Below are 21,845 nucleotides of genomic sequence, written 5' to 3'. Positions count from 1 at the left end.
CATAATTAAAATATATTTTTACAGTTAACATACTCAACACATTATACATATTTTATATTTTAAAATAATTAATATTTAATATTTTACATAGTCATATGTGTTATTTCTACTTCTGTAATCCTCTACCCTTCACATCAGATCGAATATAACGAATCAGAATTTCATCCTGGGGATCAACTGTATTTTTGATTCTGATTATACACTTTATATATTGTACTTACTGTTTTACAAACTGTTTACACCTTTGTGTTTATCTATATTTATTATTCTCATTATACATTTATTACATTCTTGTTTACATTCACTTTATCCATTTACAATACTCTCTGCACAATTTGTATTAATTTATTTATAGTTTATTTATGTTTATATTGTAGACCTGTATTTATGTCTGGATTTTGATTAAAAAATATATATATATATATTTATTTATTATTATTATTATTGTTTTCTTTTTATTAACTTTGCCCAGTTTGTAATCCAGCTTTACCTGCTATGTTTTTCCATTTTCACTATTTGTTCTACATAAACTTTCTTGGAAACCACATATAAATCATTTGAAGGCAAAAATGTCTTAGGCAATATTACACAAAACAAAAGAGATCTTCCATCTAAATTCATTGATATCTTTCTTTTATAGTTCCATACATTAAATACTGTGTGTGAAGGTTTGGAGAAATATGTACACAAATCCAATTTGAATGCTACAAAAAGATAAGAGTCATAACTAGAGCTGATTATCAAGAACCAATCAAAAAAATTATTCAAAAACTCCCATTTCTGTATTATATGTTGTATTTGTTGCATTTTAAATGTATTTTAATTGGCTGTTACCTCAGCCAGGTCTCTCTTGTGAAAGAGATTTTCAATCTCAATGTGATTTCCTGGTTAAATAAACGTTAAATAGAATAAATAAATAAATACAAACTCTATAGAGAATGATACAAAACTATTAATGTTTAACAGGTGGGTGCAATACACTGAGGCTTCAGCTGACAGCTTTTCCATCAGCTTTGATTTTGTCTTATTGTTGTTATTGTTATTATTATTATTTTCATGTGTGTATTAGAGTTATAGAAGTTGGAAAATGACCAAAATAAACTCACCTAAAATAAATTAAATGTTTTATTATGCAAACTGCGAGTCCATGTTGTCTTCTACATTCTGCTCTGATGAACAATATTATGTTTATTGTAAAAATAAAAACACATCTTAGGAGAGTCCATATTTTGTTTAACTGTTTCATATTTTAAAACCTATCAAAAACCATCGAATAGCGTTCATGGCTGGACCTTTAAACATGCATGTCAAGAAATCGGAGCTTAATCCGGGCACGTGAAGGCAGCACGAAGTAAAACATGCCTAATCAGCTGAACGGGAGCTCGTGCACTGGGGAAAGACCCTAATGAGGACACAACCTGTTGGGAGGTATTAGTAAAGTAGGAAAGTGCACTGATCACAATATAATCATAAATGTAAATATCATGAGTGTAACATTTATTTCTAAGAAATAATTCAAGTTATGATATGTGAGAAAAATAAATAAAACAAACGTCTAAAATCATAGACAGCATTATATATTCTTTTCATATATATAAAGCTAATTTTTACACACAGATAAGTGCAACAAAATTGCTGCATTGTTGCCACATGAACCTGTTGCAGTTACATAACTGACCACTAGGTGGCACAGCTGCAACAGTAAACAACCTACTAACTTAATGTCATTGATAAAGTGGTGTGCTGCTTTATATTTAGAAGCATGTTTGTCATTTGTTGCACATTTTATTGTCTTCATGGCCCCCTCCAGAGAGAGACAGCTTGAGTATGAGCAGCTTCAGTGGGATGAGTTTAATGCCAAACTCAAACGTCAGAGGTAGAGTTACTGAAATATGGTGTTTCCCTTCTTAAGTGCATTAAATCCCAGGACAGGGACACTTAAATGTTAAGTCTATAGTCCATTACATCAAGTCTCCAAAGGCAGGAGCGGCTTTAAAGTGGAGCAGCAGCTGCTGCGGCTGGGACAAATGCAAAATCCCACAAAACATATCAAGTAACTCACCGAACCTGTTCCTCTACCCCGGTTGTGAAAGCCTCTGAAACAGGAGCGTCAGAAAAGACTTGAGGATACACCACACACTTCCAGAATGGGGTTTTATTTCACGTTGGAAAATGCAGGAAGGGGGGGGGGGGGGGGGGGGGGGGGTAGACCTCACCCGGAGAGAGGGTGCAGGAGGGGTCAGGACAAGGCAGACATGGTGACAAGAGAGACTGGGAAGGTGGAAGAGTAGAGGGGTTGGGGGCATACACCAGGGGAGTCAGACTCTTATGGCATCTTCATATGAAAGATAAAGTTATAGATTGCCCTCAGACAAGAGAAAACCATCTTCCTTTTTATCACTCTACCCGTACAAGTATTGGATTTCAAACCTCACAGCAGTTCAGTTCATAAAGTGTCAAGTCATAAACAAGTCTTTCCTCCGAGTGCGCCCCTGTAAACACAGACGCTGACAGATGGGACCGCTCCAGTCTTTATGAATTGTAGTGTTGTATTCCAAACAGGGTTGTGAGTGTGTGGTCGGCTATGTGTCCGACCCCCATTGTGTCCGGTCAGACGGTAAGTAGGGAGATGGACTGCAGAAAGGGCCGGACAAAAATAAAGCGCTGACAGTAAAAATAGATTTTCACTTCCTCTTTGAGCAGAGTTCCCTCTCATACTGATGGACGACAAGAATTAAGGCCAGCTGAGTTCAACCTTCTGCTTTAGGTGTGTTCAGACAGAACGCAAATCTTAGCCTCGCGACATTAGTGCAAACATGACCCCTGGACTATGTTTTCTCGCCCGAAACCTTGATTCTACAAACTCAAGTACTAAAAGAAGTATTTCATTGCAGGAAAGACGGACTTTTCAAAAAACTATGCAGTAGAAAGATGAAAATAGTTTTAAAACTGGTGCTACATGACCAGAGAAAACAGAGAGAAAGGTCTGTGGCATTTGCCTTTGCTCAAGAGGTAGAAAACCTACAACTACCAGAATGCACTGCAACGTACCGGACCAATAGACGCTCCCACTGGTGGGTTATGTTATGCGAGTGTGTCCGTTTTGAACGATGTTGAATTACAGTTTAACAGTAAGTTGAAGTTTCTAGGGTGAGAAACTGGCGACAAAATCTTGGTTGATATTTGATCAGAACTTGTTAGTTTTACCGTTTAATGTCAGTTTTTCAGCCTCCATTTTTACAACACAGGAAACAGTATGGCTACCTGTTCACAAATTCTCATATTACAGCTAAACTGTGTACTAAAATATGCTTCTGATAACATTTTAGGCAAGAAATAGGCAACACAGTGACAGTTCTTTTAAGGGGAGACACTAGTTATTAATGCACTGGTTAGCATTCTCGCCTCAGACCGAGTTTGCATGTTCTCCCCGTGTCAGCGTGGGTTTTCTCCAGGTACTCTGGTTGGATGCAGGTTAATTGGTGACTCTAAATTGTCCGTAGGTGTAAATGGTTGTCTGTCTCTATGTGTCAGCCCTGTGATAGTCTGGTGACCTGTCCAGGGTGAACCCTGCCTCTCACCCAGTGTCAGCTTCCATAACTTGAAAACGTCCAGAGAAGTTTCATAGTCATATCGATTAGTTAAAAATTTATCTGTATTAATGTTAATGTTCCCCATGGTATCAAAAATCGTCTTGAATATTGATATTTTTTAAAGTGCTGTATGGTAATTAGAAATTCCAGTATCATGACGACACCACCTGGGACAAGCTCAAATTTTGTCGCTTAAGATTAAACGTTTAAAAACTGCACCATCATTGTTTCGCATCAATTCATAACGTGCAGGCTAACTCATGTCCAACTTCACGTTCTGTCTGAACACACAGAGGTACTGCTGTAAATCAAAATATTGCTCTCAAACCTTGTAACTCCTCCAGCCCCAAACGTCCTGAAACTGCATTTAAAACCACTTTCTTCTCCTATTACACATTTTTAAATTTGAAGCCATCGACTTGTTACATACAATCTTTGTTCCCACATCTACTGAACGATACACACCATGTGGACGTCACCAGGTAACATTCTGGTCTCCTGACATTAAAACAAGGTCATATTTGTTGTAGTGGTTCTGGTACCTGAGTTTCAACAGCAAAAGAGCAGTAAGAATTGTGAGTAATGAACGGTGACATGGACGGATGGGTGATAGAGTGGCGTAAATCTGAAATGCCTCCACAGCAGAAACAGGAAAGAGTAACACAGACCCATCGATCAGAGACACCCAGACATCAGACAGAAATACAGTCTCTGCTCAGTGCTCCATTACAGCAGCGCGGTTTTTAGCTTAAGTCCTTCTCAGGGGTTCGTCTCTCGTTCTCCTCTTCATCATCATCCTCTTCATCATCTCCAAATGTCTGCTCCTCCATGGCGATGAGCGAGTGCGAGCGTGCCGCCACCTGAGCGGCGAGGGCGGAGCTGAAGCTGAGCGCCTCTGAGCCGTGGAGCTCCGTCAGTCTGTCCATCACGGAAACAGCGGGGACTTTAGGCTTCACGAAGCAGTCCAGACCGTTCTGGCCCTCGCCCTCCTCCAGGACGCCGTCGTACTGGTGCAGCTCGGACGCCCCTCCTCCTCCTCTCGTGCACACTGAAGTTCCAACCAAATCCCCCTCCTTCACCTCCGAGCCGCAGCTGAACTCCGTTACCGGCTCTGCGGAGGGGTCAGGCCTCACCCTGCCGTCTCTTCCTTCCCCTTCCTCCCCTTCGTTTCCTGCGGAGCACTCTGAAAAGTGGTTTCCTTCTTCATCACCACTTTCAACTGATCCCAGAGTGGCAGGAGCGTCTGACAGCTTTGTGACAGGATCTGAAGTGTTGCTGCGAGCTGAGGGCGTCACAGCAGCTACAGGGAAAGAGAAATAGATCATTAAGAACTGAACAGATCTATTGATTTCTGGTTTGAATTAAAAATGCGATGTGGACAGGTCAGTCAAGCTCCATCTGATGTGACTGGTATGACTGTCTGCTCTGATTGGTCAGTGTTTCTGGGTCTTCCACATCACAACTTCTTGTCTCTCTTGGATGACAGACACTTTTATTAATGAGTGGATCTACAAGCGTTTATATTTATATTAATTTCACATGGAAATAAAGTGTTTTTTGAACTTTAAAGCATGTAAATGTTTTAGTAGAGACCCATAAAACAAGTATGAACCTGAAAACGTGCATGATAGCCCATTACACTCTAACATCCTCATCTATAAATGATGGCAGCAGAGAGGTGACATGGATCAGTACAGACCTTGGTCTTTGAAGAGCAGCTGCTTCCTCTTCATCCTCTCCCCCTCTGACGCACGGAAGCCCAGCACAGCTTTGAGCTCTGACAGGACACGACGGGACTCCTCCCTCTCCCGCCGCTGACGCTCCCGCTCCTCCGGGGACAAGATGTCGCACCAAGAGCCGCTGCCTTCGCTGTCAGAGTCTGAGTCGGACACGTAGGCCTCCCACTCCTGGTCAAATGAAACAACAGGGGAGGGTGACAACAGGGAAACAGATCAGGATGGAGGATGACTGAGACGACATGGCCATACTAGGGACATTAAATCTTGACTGTGATGAGAGAACTCACCAGCTCTTCTGGCACAGGGTCTCTGTCCAGGATCAGCGGGTAGGACGGAGGAGGAGCAGGGATCTCAGGTACAGGGGGACAACACTGCTCCTGACCCCCAGCATTACCTGCAGAGATGGTGTGTATATGAACTGTATGAATAGATGACTTAATATTGGAGCTTGGTCACTGTGTTGACTGCCCCACTCTGGTTGGTCTGTTTCGTGTCCCACAATAGTATTGAGTCATGGTAAAGGAAGGAGGAAGTGCGAGCTAAATATAGGCGCTGTGTAAATATGGAAACCAATATACTACTAAAGGGGGTGTCACTGTTCTGTCTTGGCTGTCAGCTGGAGCGTCATATTTAACACACAGCAGTGTTTGTGTTTGACCCCAGCTCACCTGGACAGGCGCTGACACGTCTCAGCATGCGCTCCACCTGGCTGATGGTGTCCTCCCAGCAGCCGGTGCTGGCCTGCATGTGAGGCTGCAGCTGGTGCAGCCGCTCACTGAGGTCCTGGTAGCCCTCGTATGTCAACTCTGTCGGCTCCTTGGACACCATCAGTTTCTCCAGGTCGTCCTCCAGGATGATCATCCTGATGAGATCAAGAACAGATCAAGAGGACAAATGTGACAACACAAAATGAGAGTGTGAAATCTTGGGTACACGTCATCCTTCATCTCTCTGGCCTCATTTCCTGTCATAGCTCTACTTTAAGATTCCAATAACAAGGTACTAAACACCCAAATATATAAATTAAATGAACTTCAATGCCACTGATGCAAACATGAGACAGGTGTGAAGAATAGTAAATTGCACCTTTTTATTTGTGTAACTTGAAACATATCAAGGATTAGGGAAATAAAGACCCAGACACCAAACTGACATCATAGAAACACGGCAACAAAAGCCAACTGTTGCGTCACATCACGTCACCTATGCCTCGGCCAAAAATTTGCACTAGAACACACCGCAAAGACTACAACCAACATTCAACTTGCACATACATTTTGGGCCTGCATGAGGGGATGTAACTCTCCACACCAGCAGGTCGCATTAGTCTGTATTCGTCATTCAAAAAGAGGAAACCGGAAAACAGAAAGGACGGATTCAACGCTAGTTAGCCAATTAGAACATTAACAACACAACCTGATGTTGACAGAACCAAGGATATTTAATATGCGCCAACGATCAATAACAGGAACAGTTACAGTTTCTGCAATGCAAAAAAAAAAAAACTTACCTAATATACCAAATTTGTTTTGATCTCACACACTCTTGATTTAAGTTGTTTACTTTCCTCACTTCTGTTTCTCTTCTCAAGGGTGATTTCATTCACCAACAGGCCCTGCCAGCTCTGACTCTGATTCAAAGTGCTGAATCGGCCAACTAACAGCCAACAAGGGCCGACTAGTGCCAATGGAGCGGCACACACTGCAAAAAATAAAAAAAAATAGGGCAACAGACGGTCGACACTAACTGACATCCGCCTGTCGGCTGGGTGTGTCAGGGTCCTGAGGGATAACGGCTGTCATCCAAATTTACTCAGAATCTCACTACTGTTTTTTTTTTTAAACATTCAGTGAATAGTTTCAACTTTTATATTTTTCCTTTCAGTAATATTACATCTTTTATTTGTGGCTCATGCCTTCTAAAATTATTTAATTTTTATAATTTTTTTTTTAATCAGAGCTGCAATGATTAGTTGATTAGGGGGCGATCACACAGAAATGAGACGGACGCTTCAAAGACGCTTGAAACGCTGGAAGCGCTTATTCAATGTGCGCTAGCTACTGGCGTGTGACGCTCAAAAAGTTGAAAATATTTTAACTTTTCAGCGTCTAAAAAGAAGCGTCTATAAAAATGCGCGTCTAAAAAGACACCGGAAAAACACCCGTCTAAAAAGACGCTTGAACGCCGGTCAGACGCACTATATCATAGGAAAACAATGGTTTTACTGGCGTCACGTTTCTAGCGATTCATCTCGGTGTGATCGCTCCCTTATTGATGAGTCGACTGAGAGAAAATTAATGCCAACTATTTTGATAGTTTTAGGAATATTTAAAGCAAACTTTTGCTGGTTTCATCCTTTTCCAATGTGAGAATTGGATGCTTTTCTTTGTCACACATGATAATAATAATTTCATTTCTCATTTTGGACCGTGGTTGGATACAACATACCATTTGAAGGCGTCACCTTGGCCTCCGGGAAATACACAGGGCATTTATTCATTCATTATCCATAACTAGGGGGTTGCGTTTATGTAGGGTGGCGGTTATGGAGGCCTGAGAACTTGGGAGACAACCCACGCCACTGCACCACCGTGCCGCCCTACACAGAGCATGTTTTGGATTAATCGACCCAGTCTGGGTAAGCAGACGACAATGGATGGATGAATCGATAATGAAAATAATTGTTGCAACCCTGATTTTCATATGTGGAGGTCCTGCTTTTCCGTATTTTAAATATTTTTATATATCAATATATTTCTTGTCCATCCCTGCATCTCTATATACTTTATTTATGTCTTAACTATGCATTATTACTGCTCTGCTGGTGGAATGACCCAGTTTCCCCACACTGGTCATTAAAGTCTCATCTCCTCTTATAGGAAGTGTAGAATGAGGACAGTCAGGATTGTGTGAGTGTGTGTGTCTCACTCGCTAAGCAGGGCTTTGAGGTGCAGCTGCAGGCTTCGGATGGAGGTGTGCAGGGTGTTGAGCTCTCGGCATTTCTCCCTGGCTCTGCCCGTCTTGTCTGAGCCCGTCGTCCTCAGCTGGGTCTCAAAGTGTCGGTGGAAGTCGTAGCTGCGCTGCACCTCGCAGAGGCAGCTGGCCAGAGCATGATGGAGGGGCTCGGTCACTGCTGTGATGGAGCGGTGCAGCGGGGGAGGAGGAGGAGGAAGAGGAGGGGAGCTGTCTCCTTTAGGTAGCCCCTCTTCTTGCTCCTCTATTCTTTGGGGCGACAGGAGGAGAGCCAGTCGACGGAAACATTCAGAGCTTTGTCCCACCCACAGCTGAAACAGCATCTGCAGGAGGACAAAAGTATATAATTATAACCTTCATCATAAAACCAGGACATTTCTTTGGCTTTTTTAGCCGTCAACTGTTGCTTGTTTGAGTCCTTTTACTTCAAAATGACATCATGAAGGACTGACGCTCTGAAGCGATAAGCTATGTGACAAAACTGTAAGTGTTAGAAGACACTGATCTGACAAGATAGACAGCAGAGAAGTGGATGAAGTGGATTAAGATTAAGCTTCTACCCGTTCTCGCTGAGAGTCAGACGAGATGATCATCACTTCTCTCATGTCTGCAGGATAAACCGGGCCTTACCTTCAGGGCAGGCAGGCTGTAGTCATCCGTCAGCTCCTGCGCCTGCTCATCACCCAGGTGCTCGATCCCCAGGCCAAGCCCCAGCTCCTTCAGAGGCACCGCAGACACATAGTTGGTCACATTATCGATCTCAGAGTTCAGAGGGAACGTTGGGAGGGGTTAAGGACGCATCACACTTATGTGAAAACAATGTCTGCACCTTCTTTTTGTCTCATAAAACCTCACATAAATCTTAATTTATAGAGGGTTATTCCATCGTCCCTTTGCATGTTAATGACTATAAAAGAGTACAAAATAGAGAACAACTGAATGACATCAAAAGAGGTCCGGGGATTTCCAACCTCGCCATCAAAGAACCAGCATTCTCCTCTAACTGAGTAACAGCTGCTGTTCTCAGTCCCAAAAGCCAAGAACTCAGTGACAGTTTCCCTCCACACTGCAGATGTAAGAGAAGCTTTAAGTGTATGTATGCATCGGACAGTTGGTGACAACAAGTAAAAAACAGTATCAGTTTATGCATTTTGCTTTACAAACAACACCAAATCCAGGCGAGTTAACAGAGGTGTACAAAGACGTCATTATATGTCTCTGTCTGTATTTGTATTCTGATATAAGACAGGAAGTGGTTTATCCCAAAATTTGCATTATATCAGTATTTTCTAACCTGATATTCATTGAAAATGAAATTGTTGTGCCTTCACAGCATCAAACTGATATAAGAATGGAATATAATTAATTATAAAATATATATTTGCACATCCTCATACTGTGGCCTACTTTTCATCTCTCTTTCTCATTGTGTCGTGTCTCATTCTTTATTTCAGTTTTTAACAAAACTACATTTTGTGGACCGTTTGAATCCTACCACTATCGAGTGTCAGTTAAGCTAATATTATTTATTATAATAAATAAATGAGACTATAAAAAAAGCTAATGAAATAAAGATTATACCCATGAAATAAATAAATATGGCTATAAAATAAAATAAATATGAAATAAGTCAGTACACCCCAGAAATAAATAATCTATGAAATAAAAGAATATCCCTATGAATTAATTAAATATGCCTTTGATATAAATAAATATGGCTATAAAATAAAAAATACAGCTATAACATGAATACATATCCTTATGAGACAAAGAAATATGGGTATGAGGAAATAAATATAAAATACATATAAAAATTTAAAAATAAATGTAAATATAAATATATAAATGAATCAATATAGTTCAATAAATAAATAAATATTTTTTAATTTAAAAAAAGAAGCTATTTTTCAGAGAATATTTATATTTATTTCAGGGAATTTATTAATTAATTTATTTATTTTTAATTATATTTCATTTCTTGATGCCACATTTATTTCCCACCTCTTTTTGTTTCCAACTATTGAAATAACCATCCAATACTTGGCAGGATGATAGTGGACATTAAGTCTTAAAACATCTCTTTTTAAAAAAATAATAATCAGCTAACACCTGCAGGTTCTGAGCTTCATTTTGATGTAACATGCAGGGATTTGAAAGAAATCCAGCTGCCACAGCAGGATCTTTGTCTCACTACAGCACAACATGTCCTCTTGTTAACACCCTTTCAGCCCCCTGTGCGGTGACTCAGTGGAAGTGACAACAGAGTATAACAATCATTTTTTAATAATGTGTAGTTAATTAAATGACGAGTTAGTGAAATCAAAGTCCTACATTGTGAAAAGAATGGGCATTTTTTTTATTTTGTGTAAATCAGGATAATAGATCAACTTTGCCTAGAACAAATATCTGTTTCCATCACATTATTTGTGCTTTCACGTGTAAAGTATTCAGATTCAAGTCTCTGTGTCACTACAAACAGGCCAACACAGAATGAAAACACTTGAGTACTAAGCCTTTCTCTCCAGGTAAAGGATATGCCTTGAGCATATGACAGGTGGCTCTACGTGATGCTCTGAAGGCCGTGCGGAGCGCCCGGTACAGGGCCTTCCTCAGTCCGATCAGCTGCTGGCCTCTTGGCACCGCCCCCGGCCCTGCCCTGCTAAAGGAGCTGGCCGCACTCACCCTGTCGAGCAAACTTGACAAGTGAAATGTGATACAACTGTGGAGACGTCCCAAAGAGGCAGGGGGGCACACACAACACTGAACATCACATCACTGAGGACGACACACGAGACGAAACCGACGGACTGAGACAATGAGCACTACACAGGAGTGTCAGAAACACAAGGCAGGTGTGTACGAACCAGACAATATGACATGCTAGTAAAGGAACAGTCCCACATTTTAGGACACATGTTTAATCCTTCAGGTGGTACATGTGGAGAGCAAAAGCACTTTCATATTTGTGAGGTAAATATGAGGCTACAGATGCAGCCGGTTAGCCTAGCTTAGCACTGAGACTGGGAACAGGGACTAAAACTGGCTCCGTCCAAATGTGACATTACTTACCTAATAACATTTTATATCTTGTTTGTTTAATCTGTACAAAAACTGGCCATGCTAGTCAGACTTTGGACAGAGCCTGGCCAGCTGTTTCCCTATTTCCTGTCTTTATGCTAAGCTAAACTCAGCTAACTGGCTACTTGCTGTAGCTTCATACTTCCCGTACAAACATGAGAGTGGCATTGATCTTCTCATCTAACTCTCAAGAAGAGTAGGAACTATTCCTTTAACTTACATGGTGACTGAAGTGTAATGCTGTAGTGTGTTCTTATAGACAGTGCTAAAACTACACACACAGACAGAGACAAACAGTGGTCTGAACTAGGTGCTAACATAAATAATAAACCGCCTACAGACACACTACCTGAGGAGGTAAGTTGACTAACACACTGCCAACAAAGTAGTGGATCAACTGAGCAGTTGGAGTCCTGACAGGAAATGCATTCTGTGATTGGGTGATATGCATGTAGGAGGACAGAAAACGAGCACACTTACAGGGTGAACCCTCTGGAGATGACCTCCGTCTCCTGCACCAGGCGCAGGGCTTTGCGAGACAGCCCGGTCAGAGTCTTGCTGTTGTGGACCAGAGTCTGCAGCTGTGTGGCCTGTGAGTGGACGGCTCTCTCCATGCAGCCCTGTCTCCACAGCGTGATGCCCCTCAGCCCCACCCAGCCCAGCAGCGCCAGGCCCCAGGGGGCGGCGGCCAGCGGCCACAGGCCCTCAGATATGGAGCAGAGACCCAGCAGCACTGCAGCCAGGCCGACCAGCCCCGCCATGTCCCTGAGGGAGGTGTGAGAAAGAATAGTATGAGTAACATTGTTAACACTGTGCTACATTACAGAGAAATACAAAACCGTACTAATGAACCTTCATTAATATAGGCCTATATTTTATCTACAAGTGCACGTCACACACACTGAGCGAGCCGCCTGTTAATGACGCTGTGGGCTAATGGGCATGTAGCTACTTCCATGTTTCACATGACATACGTCATGTTTGTAGTCGACCAATGAAGATGAGTTAACATATCACCTTGGGTTCGTCCTTCACCTTCTCAAAATGATCCCACACTTTGGATTTCCTGCCCGACATGTTATTAACTAGCCTGTGGAATAACTGCAGGTACCAGCCCTGGAAATTTCATGACCGTCAGAACCCTTTGTGAGAAAGGTCGTGGTTAGACTGAAATGATTTAGAGGTTGTAGCTTTCGTTTGTGCTGCTGCTGTGCTGGAATGCATTATATTCTCTGGCGAACCAGTTGTGTTGCCCTTCCACTGTGGTGTCTGTGTGTGTTTCTGTCTTGACAATGTACCATAGGGAGGGCTGGGCTATGAGGCTCGGTCTGGGCAGGGTGCTCGCTCGGCTGGATGAGCCAGAGGCAGACGAGCCGAGGGTGAGCAGACTCGGGTCCAGCAGCTCGATCAGCTCCACATCCTCCTGCAGCAGCACGTCCTGGTCCAGAATGCACTTCACCGAGTACTGGCCGAACACACAGTCCTACGAGAGGAGGAGAAACACGTGGAAAAAAAGTGAATAAAAGAAGACATGTCTTTAAATATAAAACAGAGTGAAGCTGCTGCTTTCAGTGCCAGCATTCCTTTCTACACACCAGCTGCTGGCCCAGCTTCTGAGACGCAGCTGCCTGGTGCATCGGACTCCATCTCCACAAGGCTTCAGCCAGTCTCCACAAGCGTCCTCCCTGAAAATCACACACAGGGGAAAGGTTATAATCCAGTCAATTAGGTAACAGCAGGGCTTTCCATTACTCTACACCCCAGAGGATTTGTGAAACATATTCCAGCTTAAAATACTAAATGATTCACCTGCGACTCTTTCAGTTATTTTAGTGTGCTCCCTCTAGCTTAGGTTTATTCCCCAGGTCCCGTGTGTGTGCACTCAGAACACGAACACACACACACACACACACACACACACACACACACACACACACACACACACACACTCACGATCAAAAGGAGTATCCCAGGAGACAATCTCTTTGAGGCAACAACAATAAGTGCAATGTGTGTTTGTAAAAACACTCCCAGCTCTTACATAGCTCTGCTGTGGTGCAAAAACCACATAACTGCTCCAGTTTGTTGGATTTCCATTTTGGTGTTGTAACTGAATGTTTACATTTTCGGCATCAATAAAAGTCGAGCTTTCATCCTTTCAAAATACACGGGTGACAGACGGAGAGGAAGGATTCTTTAAGCTCCAGAAAAGGAAACAAGTTTGTTCATCTTTCATTGGAGACACTACACAGAAACACACACTTGTGTTTTATGTCTTGCTTCCTAGGAGGAGTCTCTGCATTCCCCTCTTTAAACCGTCTGACACATCCAGTCACAACCACGGTGACACAGGGCCTCACATTTTAAAGTGCGCTGACATTTCAATGCAGAACAAACCTCAGGCTGATCGAAATGTCAGAAGTTTTTCTTGCAAGTGCTAAAGAGCCTTGAATAAAATCCCAAACTGCGTAGAGCCCAATCATGAATAGGATCTATTATTCACTAATCTGCTTAGTGTTTTGTGGCGTACGTGAAGTGCTTTGTTAAAAAATGGGACTCGTTTTGAAAGATGCTTTGTTCTGTTAACGTTAAAGATTGGAATAAATAAAATCCTGTTGATTTTATTTATCTTATTTGACCAGAAAAATCTCCTGAGATTAAAAATCTCAGACATTAGAAACCAACATATTACCACCCTGTAAAGTGTGTGTGCCCCACGGGTTATCGATCCAGACCGGGCAGCCCACGAGCTGACCCCTTTTCTGGGGGGTACAGCACAAGTGTTATTAGTCTAAATGCCGCAGTAGTATTGATTACTGATTTGAGACTGAGTTTCAGGACTCTGTGTTCACACGACACCCCCTCATCAGCCTCAAAGTAGGCCACAACTCAGTTCCATCTTCTCTGTAGCATCAAAGCGGCTAATCCCACCCGATACTACCACAGAGATGATGTAAACCGTGCACAGATTAACTCACAGACGCCGACACTCTCTCTACTGTATAATATCCTGCCAGTCAGCTCTGGCTCATCAGTATTCTCCTGGTGTCGCACAGAGAAACACTCCAGCTTCCAGACACTGGAGTGACTGCTACTACGTGAGACACACAGTACAGATATATGATATCAAAATTATGTGTAAGGCATGTAGTGCCGAAGGAACAGTCCAGCATTTTGGCTTTCATGCTGAGAGTCAGACGAGAAGATTGACACCACACTCATATCTGTCTAGTTGCTACGGCTGCCCCCTAGAAGTCAAAGATTTGAATCATCAGTTGGAGACCCCTCAGGCAGGATTCTTCAAGCCGAACAGTGTGCTGCATACTTCTGGGGACGTTTCAGTCCCCAGATGTAGGTGCAGAGTGAGCACTCCTCGCTTTCAACAGCTCTCTGGTACAGGCAGCTGCAGACACAGACTCAGGGTGAATGTAATTGAGACAGGCAGTTGCCCGGATAAAGAGAGGCATTGCCCGGTCAGGCTCTGAGATAACGTTATGTTCTGCCTTTTGCTTAGAAGTGACAGCTAACAGAAACTTCATAAGATGCAGTCTCTTGCTTTTGTTTGATACCTACTGTTGGCAAAAAAAGATGTTGCATGTTTACGAGGCGGAGCAGAGAATCCTGGTGGTGGAAACACATCAACTAATGCCGAACAGCGTCTGCTCTCTTTAGAAAGAACTGCAAAGGAACTAACAGAACGTCTCCAGGATTGTGAGAATAGAGGACGACGCAAAAAAAGCTGGAGGTGACGAATGCAACTAAGTTTATGAGGGCAGCCGCATTAAGCTAGAAAGAGCGCACAGGATCTCGGGTCCCCGATGTCTAGGTTTCCCTGTGCCAGTTCTGCAACTTCAGTGACTGTCAAAGGGTGATGGATGCTGCCAGATGGTTTGAAGACATCCAACATGAAGATGCGAGGATTCACTTCCTCGCGGATTTTGACGCTGAGAAGCAGAAAAGACGCTGAGAATATGACCAAGTAAGGAAGGGGCTTCAGAGTATCGATGGGGCTCACTGTGCCATGATTTATCCTGCTTCCCTCAAAGTCATAGTGTACTGTTAAAACTTTCCACTCTCTGGAAGAAGCCTCAGCCTTTGTTGAGGCTTTGAGATGACCTATAATGCTCAGCTGAGAATGGTAACAGTTTCGTCCCACTGAAGGATACTATGTTGCTCCAGTGCTCTGGACTCTGGTGCTCTAAAGAACGATGCTGTCACCCTATTTGCAGCCTAAAATGCAGGTGTACTGTACACAAAGTTTAGGAGAGAGCGGATTAGTGTGTCCTGTGCACCAGTTTACATACTGGTTGAAAGCTGAAACAATTAGTCAATTAATCGCTTAGGTGATTCCAGCCCCTCACATGTTTTATAATATTTCCATACCTGTCTAAAGATTTGAACAAGCAGCCTTAATGATTATCATCCCACATGCAAAAGTTTTGGGGTCATCCTGCCTCTTTATGTAACTTAAATATACCAGCATATCAGGTCAAGGACATGCACATATACTGTACATACCACAGACTGTATATGTGAGCTGTGTTCATTAAGACCTTACTGGTAATGTAAGACAGATAAACTGTGGTCTGCCTACGTGAACGAGGTGTTTTGCCTCGGCTCCGGCTTTATCGTTATCTGAGCTCCAGGAAACAGGTCAGGCACAGGGACGATCCAAAACCTTTCCTGTCTCATCTGAATCCCTCATCCTCCTTAACTCCTTAGAACAACAGCAGACCATGAGAGGAAGCATGACACGTACGGAAAGTTCCTGAATGAAACAAACAGAAAACTGTTTCCCGTCGTGAGAGGAGGGCGGGGAGTGAGGGGAGGCCATGCGTCATGTGATCCCGAGCTTCCCAGGACGCATTACTCGCCTGTGTGAATCACAGGTCGACTCAAACGACAGTCATCGACGGCTGGATTAATGCAAGTGCTATTCAAAGTTCAGGAGGTGATGTGATTGCAGGCGCACACTGATCCATTATGAAAATATCAACATCAACAGAATACACAGAGTTTGTAAGAGGACGCTCAGAGAGGCAGAATAACATCAGAGAGAGCAGAGTGTGGTCACAGTAATCACATTTGGGCTATCGTTTCTAAAATCAGAGCACAGCAGGAGAGAGATGCAAGAGGGAGAGAGAGATGTCCTCAATAAGGAATCTGCTGTATGTGATCACAGAGTAAAGAACATGCAACGCAAAGTACCTGCATCTGTGTGAAGAACGCTCTTGTTGCCATGTCTTGTCTGATTGAAAGCATATAAACCAGTGCACATTACAGTCTGTGGGTGACAATGTGTGTCACTGTTTGGAGTCAATAGCCAGATTAATTACTTTCTGTGAACACACGTGCACGGACACACACTGCCTCGGGTCAGAGATGCAGAGTGTCTGAATAGTGATGGAGATAGTGACGGCTGTCTCCTCTCAGTCAGTTAGCTGACTGATTTTGACCTGATAGTAGTTTTAATTAACCTAACGCTGCAACTAACTCTTATTTTCATCACTGAATAATCTGCCGATAATTTTCTTGATTAAAGGCGTTGTTTGTAACTTTTTTAAAATTACTTTTTGCTGAAACCGTCCCTTCATCCACACAGTCTTACATGAGACAGACAATCTGTGAAAAAATGATGTTCCTCCTCCTGCTTGTAGAGCTTCTAATGGCATTTCCAAACCAATCAGAGAGGAGGAGTCTCCGTCGCTGCTGTCAATCATGTCACTCACTACTCATGAATAGGGGTGTAAATCACCAGCTTCATCACGATACGATATTATATCGATTTGTTTGGATGACGATACAATGTTTGCCGATATCACAAAGTCTGTCACGATACGATTTCGATTCAGGAGCCTGCGATCGATATGACGCAATATCATATGCCCATCAAACACAATCATTTACATCAACTGACAAAAACAACTAGAATATGATTTGACCATTTTATTTCAGGTATCTTCCAGGTATCATTTAAATGAAAAACAGTATTCTTCTGTAACAAAAAATAATAAAAATAGACCTGTTCACTAAAAATGGTGACACAGACGTGCTATGTGAATTTCAAAATAAAGGTGTATCTTTAAGATGACGATATGGATCGATGTTTTCATTTTGCATCGATGTAATTGGATCATTAATCAATGAATCGATGTATCGATGTGGATCGATGTATCGTTACACCCCTACTCATGAACCGTGTCAAACTGTCAAACTAGGCAGAGCTGAACAAATGTGAATCAAGATTCTGTTACTGCATTGCCTTCTTCTTACCTCAAATGTTTTCAGAGACATACTTTAGTGCAGTAGTTCTGAACTGTTGGGACGTGGGTCCATTCTAAATGGACCGCAAGTGACTTGCCAATGTGTCAAATTTCTAAAAAAAAAAAAAAAAAAAAAAACATACTCTGTTTTGAAGTACAGTAAATTTCTGGCACAGAGCTTTTATTTTGAAGTGCTGTTTTCTGCAGTTACTTAACAGAGACAGCAAACTAGCTCGACGACATGGCCAAATGCAAGTATGACACTAAATACAAACTGTGTGGACCTTGAACTAATGACTAAGGCAAAATCTGGACCCCGTGGCTGAACCAGTTGGGAACCACTGTTTTAGGGGCCGTACACATGCTGCGAGTCACATGACTTGACTCGAGTCAGACTCGAGTTGCAAATTTGATGACTTGAGACTTGCTTGACTAACATTGGTAAAAGACTTGACTTCACTTTATATTCATCACTTGAGACTTGACTTTGACTTGAGACAGATGACTCGAAAGGACTTGGCTTTAATTCAATATGAAAAGCACACTAAGCACTGTTGGGTGTCACTTCTGTTTACGTTCAACAATGTTATCAAACACAATGGAGCTAGCTCGCCCCTCCCCCCCTCGTCCTCTGTGACTCTGTCATGAATGAGCGATAGCTGCTAGTTACCCTGGATTTACACACCTTTTCAAGGGATAGTGCATCCAACATGGAAATTCACCCATTATCTACTCACCCATATGCCGAGGGAGGATCAGGTGAAGTTTTAGAGTCCTCACAGCACTTGCAGAGATCCAAGGGGAGAGGAGGTAGCAACAAAACTCCATCTAATGGAGGCTTACAGCGCTCCAGATTAAAACGTCCAAAAACACGTAATTGAAACCACAAAATATCTCCATACTGCTCGTCCGTAGTGATCCAAGTGTCCTGAAGCCCCGACACAAAAAGCTGTTTGGGAAAACTTCATTTGAACTCTGTTTTTAGCCTCATTGTAGCCTGTAGCTCTGACTGCCTCTCTGTACACCGCGTTCAAGTGTGCGCATGTGCATGAGACCGTGAGACATGGGTACCACGTTCATGTGTGTGTGCTTGCTTTCGCTGGTCTCGGGCTGGCTGGTTGGTGCAGCCTGGACCCAAATGTTTTTGTTGCCATTTGCGGAGCCTGGGCTGCCTACAGAGACCGGACTTTTTCACAGCATATTCAGAGGACATGTGGCTGGTGGATCGTGAGGAGATGTTTGCTGTATGTGACATATGACTTCACTTGTGACTTGCTTGATCTGAGCAATGACTTGACTTGACTTGCTTGACTCTCACCACAACTAACTTGGGACTTGCTTGAGACTTAAAGGTAAAGACTTGAGACTTGCTTGTGACTTGCACATGTGTGACTTTCCCCTATGTCTGAGAAAATGTATCTGCAACAATTTTAAAAAACTGACTAATAGAAATAAATTTATCATAGTTGCTTTTTTTCAGGTTGACTGTGTGATATCTTTCTTTGGATAAAAAATAGTCATTTAGCACATATACAGTCATTTTCTATTTTTCAGTGGTCGAAATAATAACCATGTACAGGGACATCTCTGAATGATCTATGCACAATTTTAGTCTCTTATATTAGGATGAGATCCTTCTGGATGTTGTAACCATTTTGTGACTGGGTAGATGATGATGGCTGGATGTGCACCAGGTTTTATGTTTATGTATGCTGTCACTGGTGTTCATTGTTTTATGTAAGATTGATTAGTATATATGTTTGTTATATATGTGTTTTTATTAGTTTTTTCTGTTGTCTTTCAGCTGGCTGCAAGCCAAATTTCCCCTTGGGCACAGTAAAGTTAAAGTTAAGATATGAAACACGAAATTAGACTGATGGTTTAATTAAATCAATTTGTTGATTAGTTGAAGGAATTAAATAATTCCAGCTATGTGTGATGTTTGTGTCAATGCTGGGAGGAACTCACTGGAGTTCTCCGTGGATCTTCGTCGGGAGAGGCGAGGTCTCCCTCCTGTCCGCCATCGTCGTCCTCCTGTGATGCCGTCGGACATGCCTCGAAGTCTGTGTGCCCTAGATCATGCAGGTACTGGAAAAGAGGGGAGTTCTGCAAAGAGAAAGTGAAACAGTCAGAGATGAGAAGGAGGGGAGGGAGTGGAGATCAAGAGACATAAAATAGTCCCAGATGGGGAAAAAAATGTAGTGATTAGGTCATCAGTGTGCTGAGGGTTGAGCTGATTTTGCCCTAGTTTCCCCCCAGTGTGAATCCAAAGGTGTCCTGACTCTGATAAGCGAGCGAACTGAAGTTGAGGCACCACCCTCACCCTCAGCTCCTACCTCTCCTCCATGCAGCTTACCTCTCTGCTCTGGGAGGAATGCTGTAAAGCCTAAGTGCCTTCACATGTGAATCTGTAAATCACTCAGATAGATGTCTTTTGAGCCTCTGAACGCACCATGGAAACTGCACAAGTCATCATGTAATAACCCTGATACACACACACACACACACACACACACAGAGGCGATGCTGTTTCTCATCCTGAACAAAGACAGCTCAGAATCAAATTAGCCATGAAATAAGCAGAGAGGAGGAAAAACATCCCGTGCTAGAAGATGTCCAAAAGATGTCTGACCCAGTCCCCCCCCAGCTGCTGGGAAAACATCACTCCTAGCATCTCTGCTGTGTTGTGGTGCTGCTGGACAGCTGCACAGGAGCATCCCAGTTTCATGTAATTAGCCCATCATGACACACTTACATGCCCACATAGCTGTCATACAATTAAATCCTACTCACATGCATTGTCACACGAAGTCGCAGCTCATGTTGTCACCATCCAGACGTAGCTACGTGTGTGTGTGATGCTTTTTTTTCCCCAGAACAGACGCATTGGATCTGGTCATCCCCACCCCACCTCTCAACTAGCAGTCTAGTAGTGATGAAACACCAACAACAATGCGCACACTCGGCCAGATCAGCTTCCTCTCATGACCACCAAAGCTCCTTGGCAGAAACTCAGCGAGCTGCCAGCCAGATATGTGGATTTGTTTGGGGTCGTCAATGCATGGCAACAGGGCAAACCGCTGCTGCTGTGTGGCTAGCTGCTAGCTCGCTAAGCTAACTGTATAAGCTAACTTAGCTGCCGTTAATGAATCTATGTATACGTTACCTCGCAGCTAAGGAGGTATGACAAAGCATTCGTAAGTTTCGATTTTAAAAACACAGCGAGTGTGATACATACCTCAAATACCACATCTTCATCAAACTCCTCAGTCATTGCTCTCCGCCATCTATACACAGCCCGTTTTGCATTCTGAAGTTGTAGGCGACAGTGGTCGGGAACAGCCGTTGAGAAGTTGGTGGCTAGGCGATTGCTAACTTTCGCATAAAACTACAATTCCCATAATGCTCGTCTCTGACCACTGCTTGCGCCACAAGGTGAACATTTTTGGTTTGATTTTCCTTCTAAAACCCACAGTGGTGCAGATTTCTTGCCGACATGTGACTTTGATGTTTCTAAACTATTTAAGAAATACTTTTCCTACAATATTACGTCATCAACAAGTCCTCCATTATTGGAAATTGATATGTAAGCCTAATTTTACCCCACACATGGCCCCTATTTGGAATAAAACAAGTAATTTAGAAAATATATATTATAAAGAGTGGATGGAGAGGAGTATCTGGTCTTTTATTCATTTATTTGATAATCATGGAAACATTTCAACATATAAGATATGAGAAAATATAATCTTGTTTGCACTGATAGGCAATATAACACAGTAATTAAGGCAATTACACAAGCAATATTTTAATTAATTAGAAGCATGTTGATTTATCCTCCAGTTATTACACAAAAGCCTTCACTGATTTAAGATGGATGTAGTTTTTAGTTAAAAAGTGCAATAATAAATTATATAGGATTGTTCTCACCTTAATTTGTTCCCAGTCACCCTTGAAGCAAGGACGTATGTTCCAAGAATAAAGCAGTAATTTGACAGTTAAAATAAGAACCAGATAACTCTCTTTGCTAATTCAACCTAAGGCTGAAGAAGTTCACTTTAAAATGATAAATGGAATTTACACGTAAGTAAGTAATAACTTCTTACACCAAAGGTTTAATTTAGATTCAAATATTTGTACTTTTTGTAACTCAGACATTGAAACCATTAAACATCTTTTTTTGTTATGTAACAAGGACA

At 42.4% G+C, this 21,845-nt stretch overlaps 1 protein-coding gene across 2 annotated transcripts; it reads right to left on the bottom strand.

Annotated features, from left to right (window-relative positions):
• Positions 1-1,474: 1,474 nt before the first annotated feature.
• On the bottom strand, positions 1,475-21,043 carry vezt (vezatin, adherens junctions transmembrane protein). 2 transcript variants are annotated; one of them, XM_078165071.1, is made up of 12 exons: positions 20,885-21,043; positions 19,615-19,752; positions 12,979-13,068; positions 12,682-12,866; positions 11,864-12,148; positions 10,843-11,000; positions 8,936-9,084; positions 8,261-8,628; positions 6,001-6,194; positions 5,620-5,726; positions 5,293-5,500; positions 1,475-4,893 (listed from the first exon to the last, which is right to left on the bottom strand). In XM_078165071.1, the coding sequence occupies exons 1-12, from the start codon at positions 20,918-20,920 to the stop codon at positions 4,337-4,339; spliced, it is 2,475 nt and encodes an 824-aa protein (XP_078021197.1). In that variant the 5' UTR covers positions 20,921-21,043; the 3' UTR covers positions 1,475-4,336. The 2 variants fall into 2 exon arrangements, with proteins under 2 accessions (XP_078021197.1, XP_078021198.1); XM_078165072.1 differs by having other exon boundaries at positions 10,843-10,988.
• Positions 21,044-21,845: the final 802 nt, after the last annotated feature.

This window comes from Epinephelus lanceolatus, chromosome 23 (genome assembly GCF_041903045.1).
Source record: "Epinephelus lanceolatus isolate andai-2023 chromosome 23, ASM4190304v1, whole genome shotgun sequence".
Taxonomy (NCBI): domain Eukaryota; kingdom Metazoa; phylum Chordata; class Actinopteri; order Perciformes; family Serranidae; genus Epinephelus; species Epinephelus lanceolatus.
This window is presented reverse-complemented; position numbering and strand designations above follow the sequence as displayed.

What these genes read in the sequence shown, in the direction of transcription:
- vezt (XM_078165071.1), bottom strand. Translation starts at nt 20,920, where the DNA reads ATGACTGAGGAGTTTGATGAAGATGTGGTATTTGAG. An exon ending in ATGAAGATGTGGTATTTGAG is followed by an intron (nt 19,753 to 20,884) that starts GTATGTATCACA and finishes TTCTCTTTGCAG; the next exon opens with AACTCCCCTCTTTTCCAGTA. An exon ending in ACAGCCTGCCTGCCCTGAAG is followed by an intron (nt 8,629 to 8,935) that starts GTAAGGCCCGGT and finishes GTCCTCCTGCAG; the next exon opens with ATGCTGTTTCAGCTGTGGGT.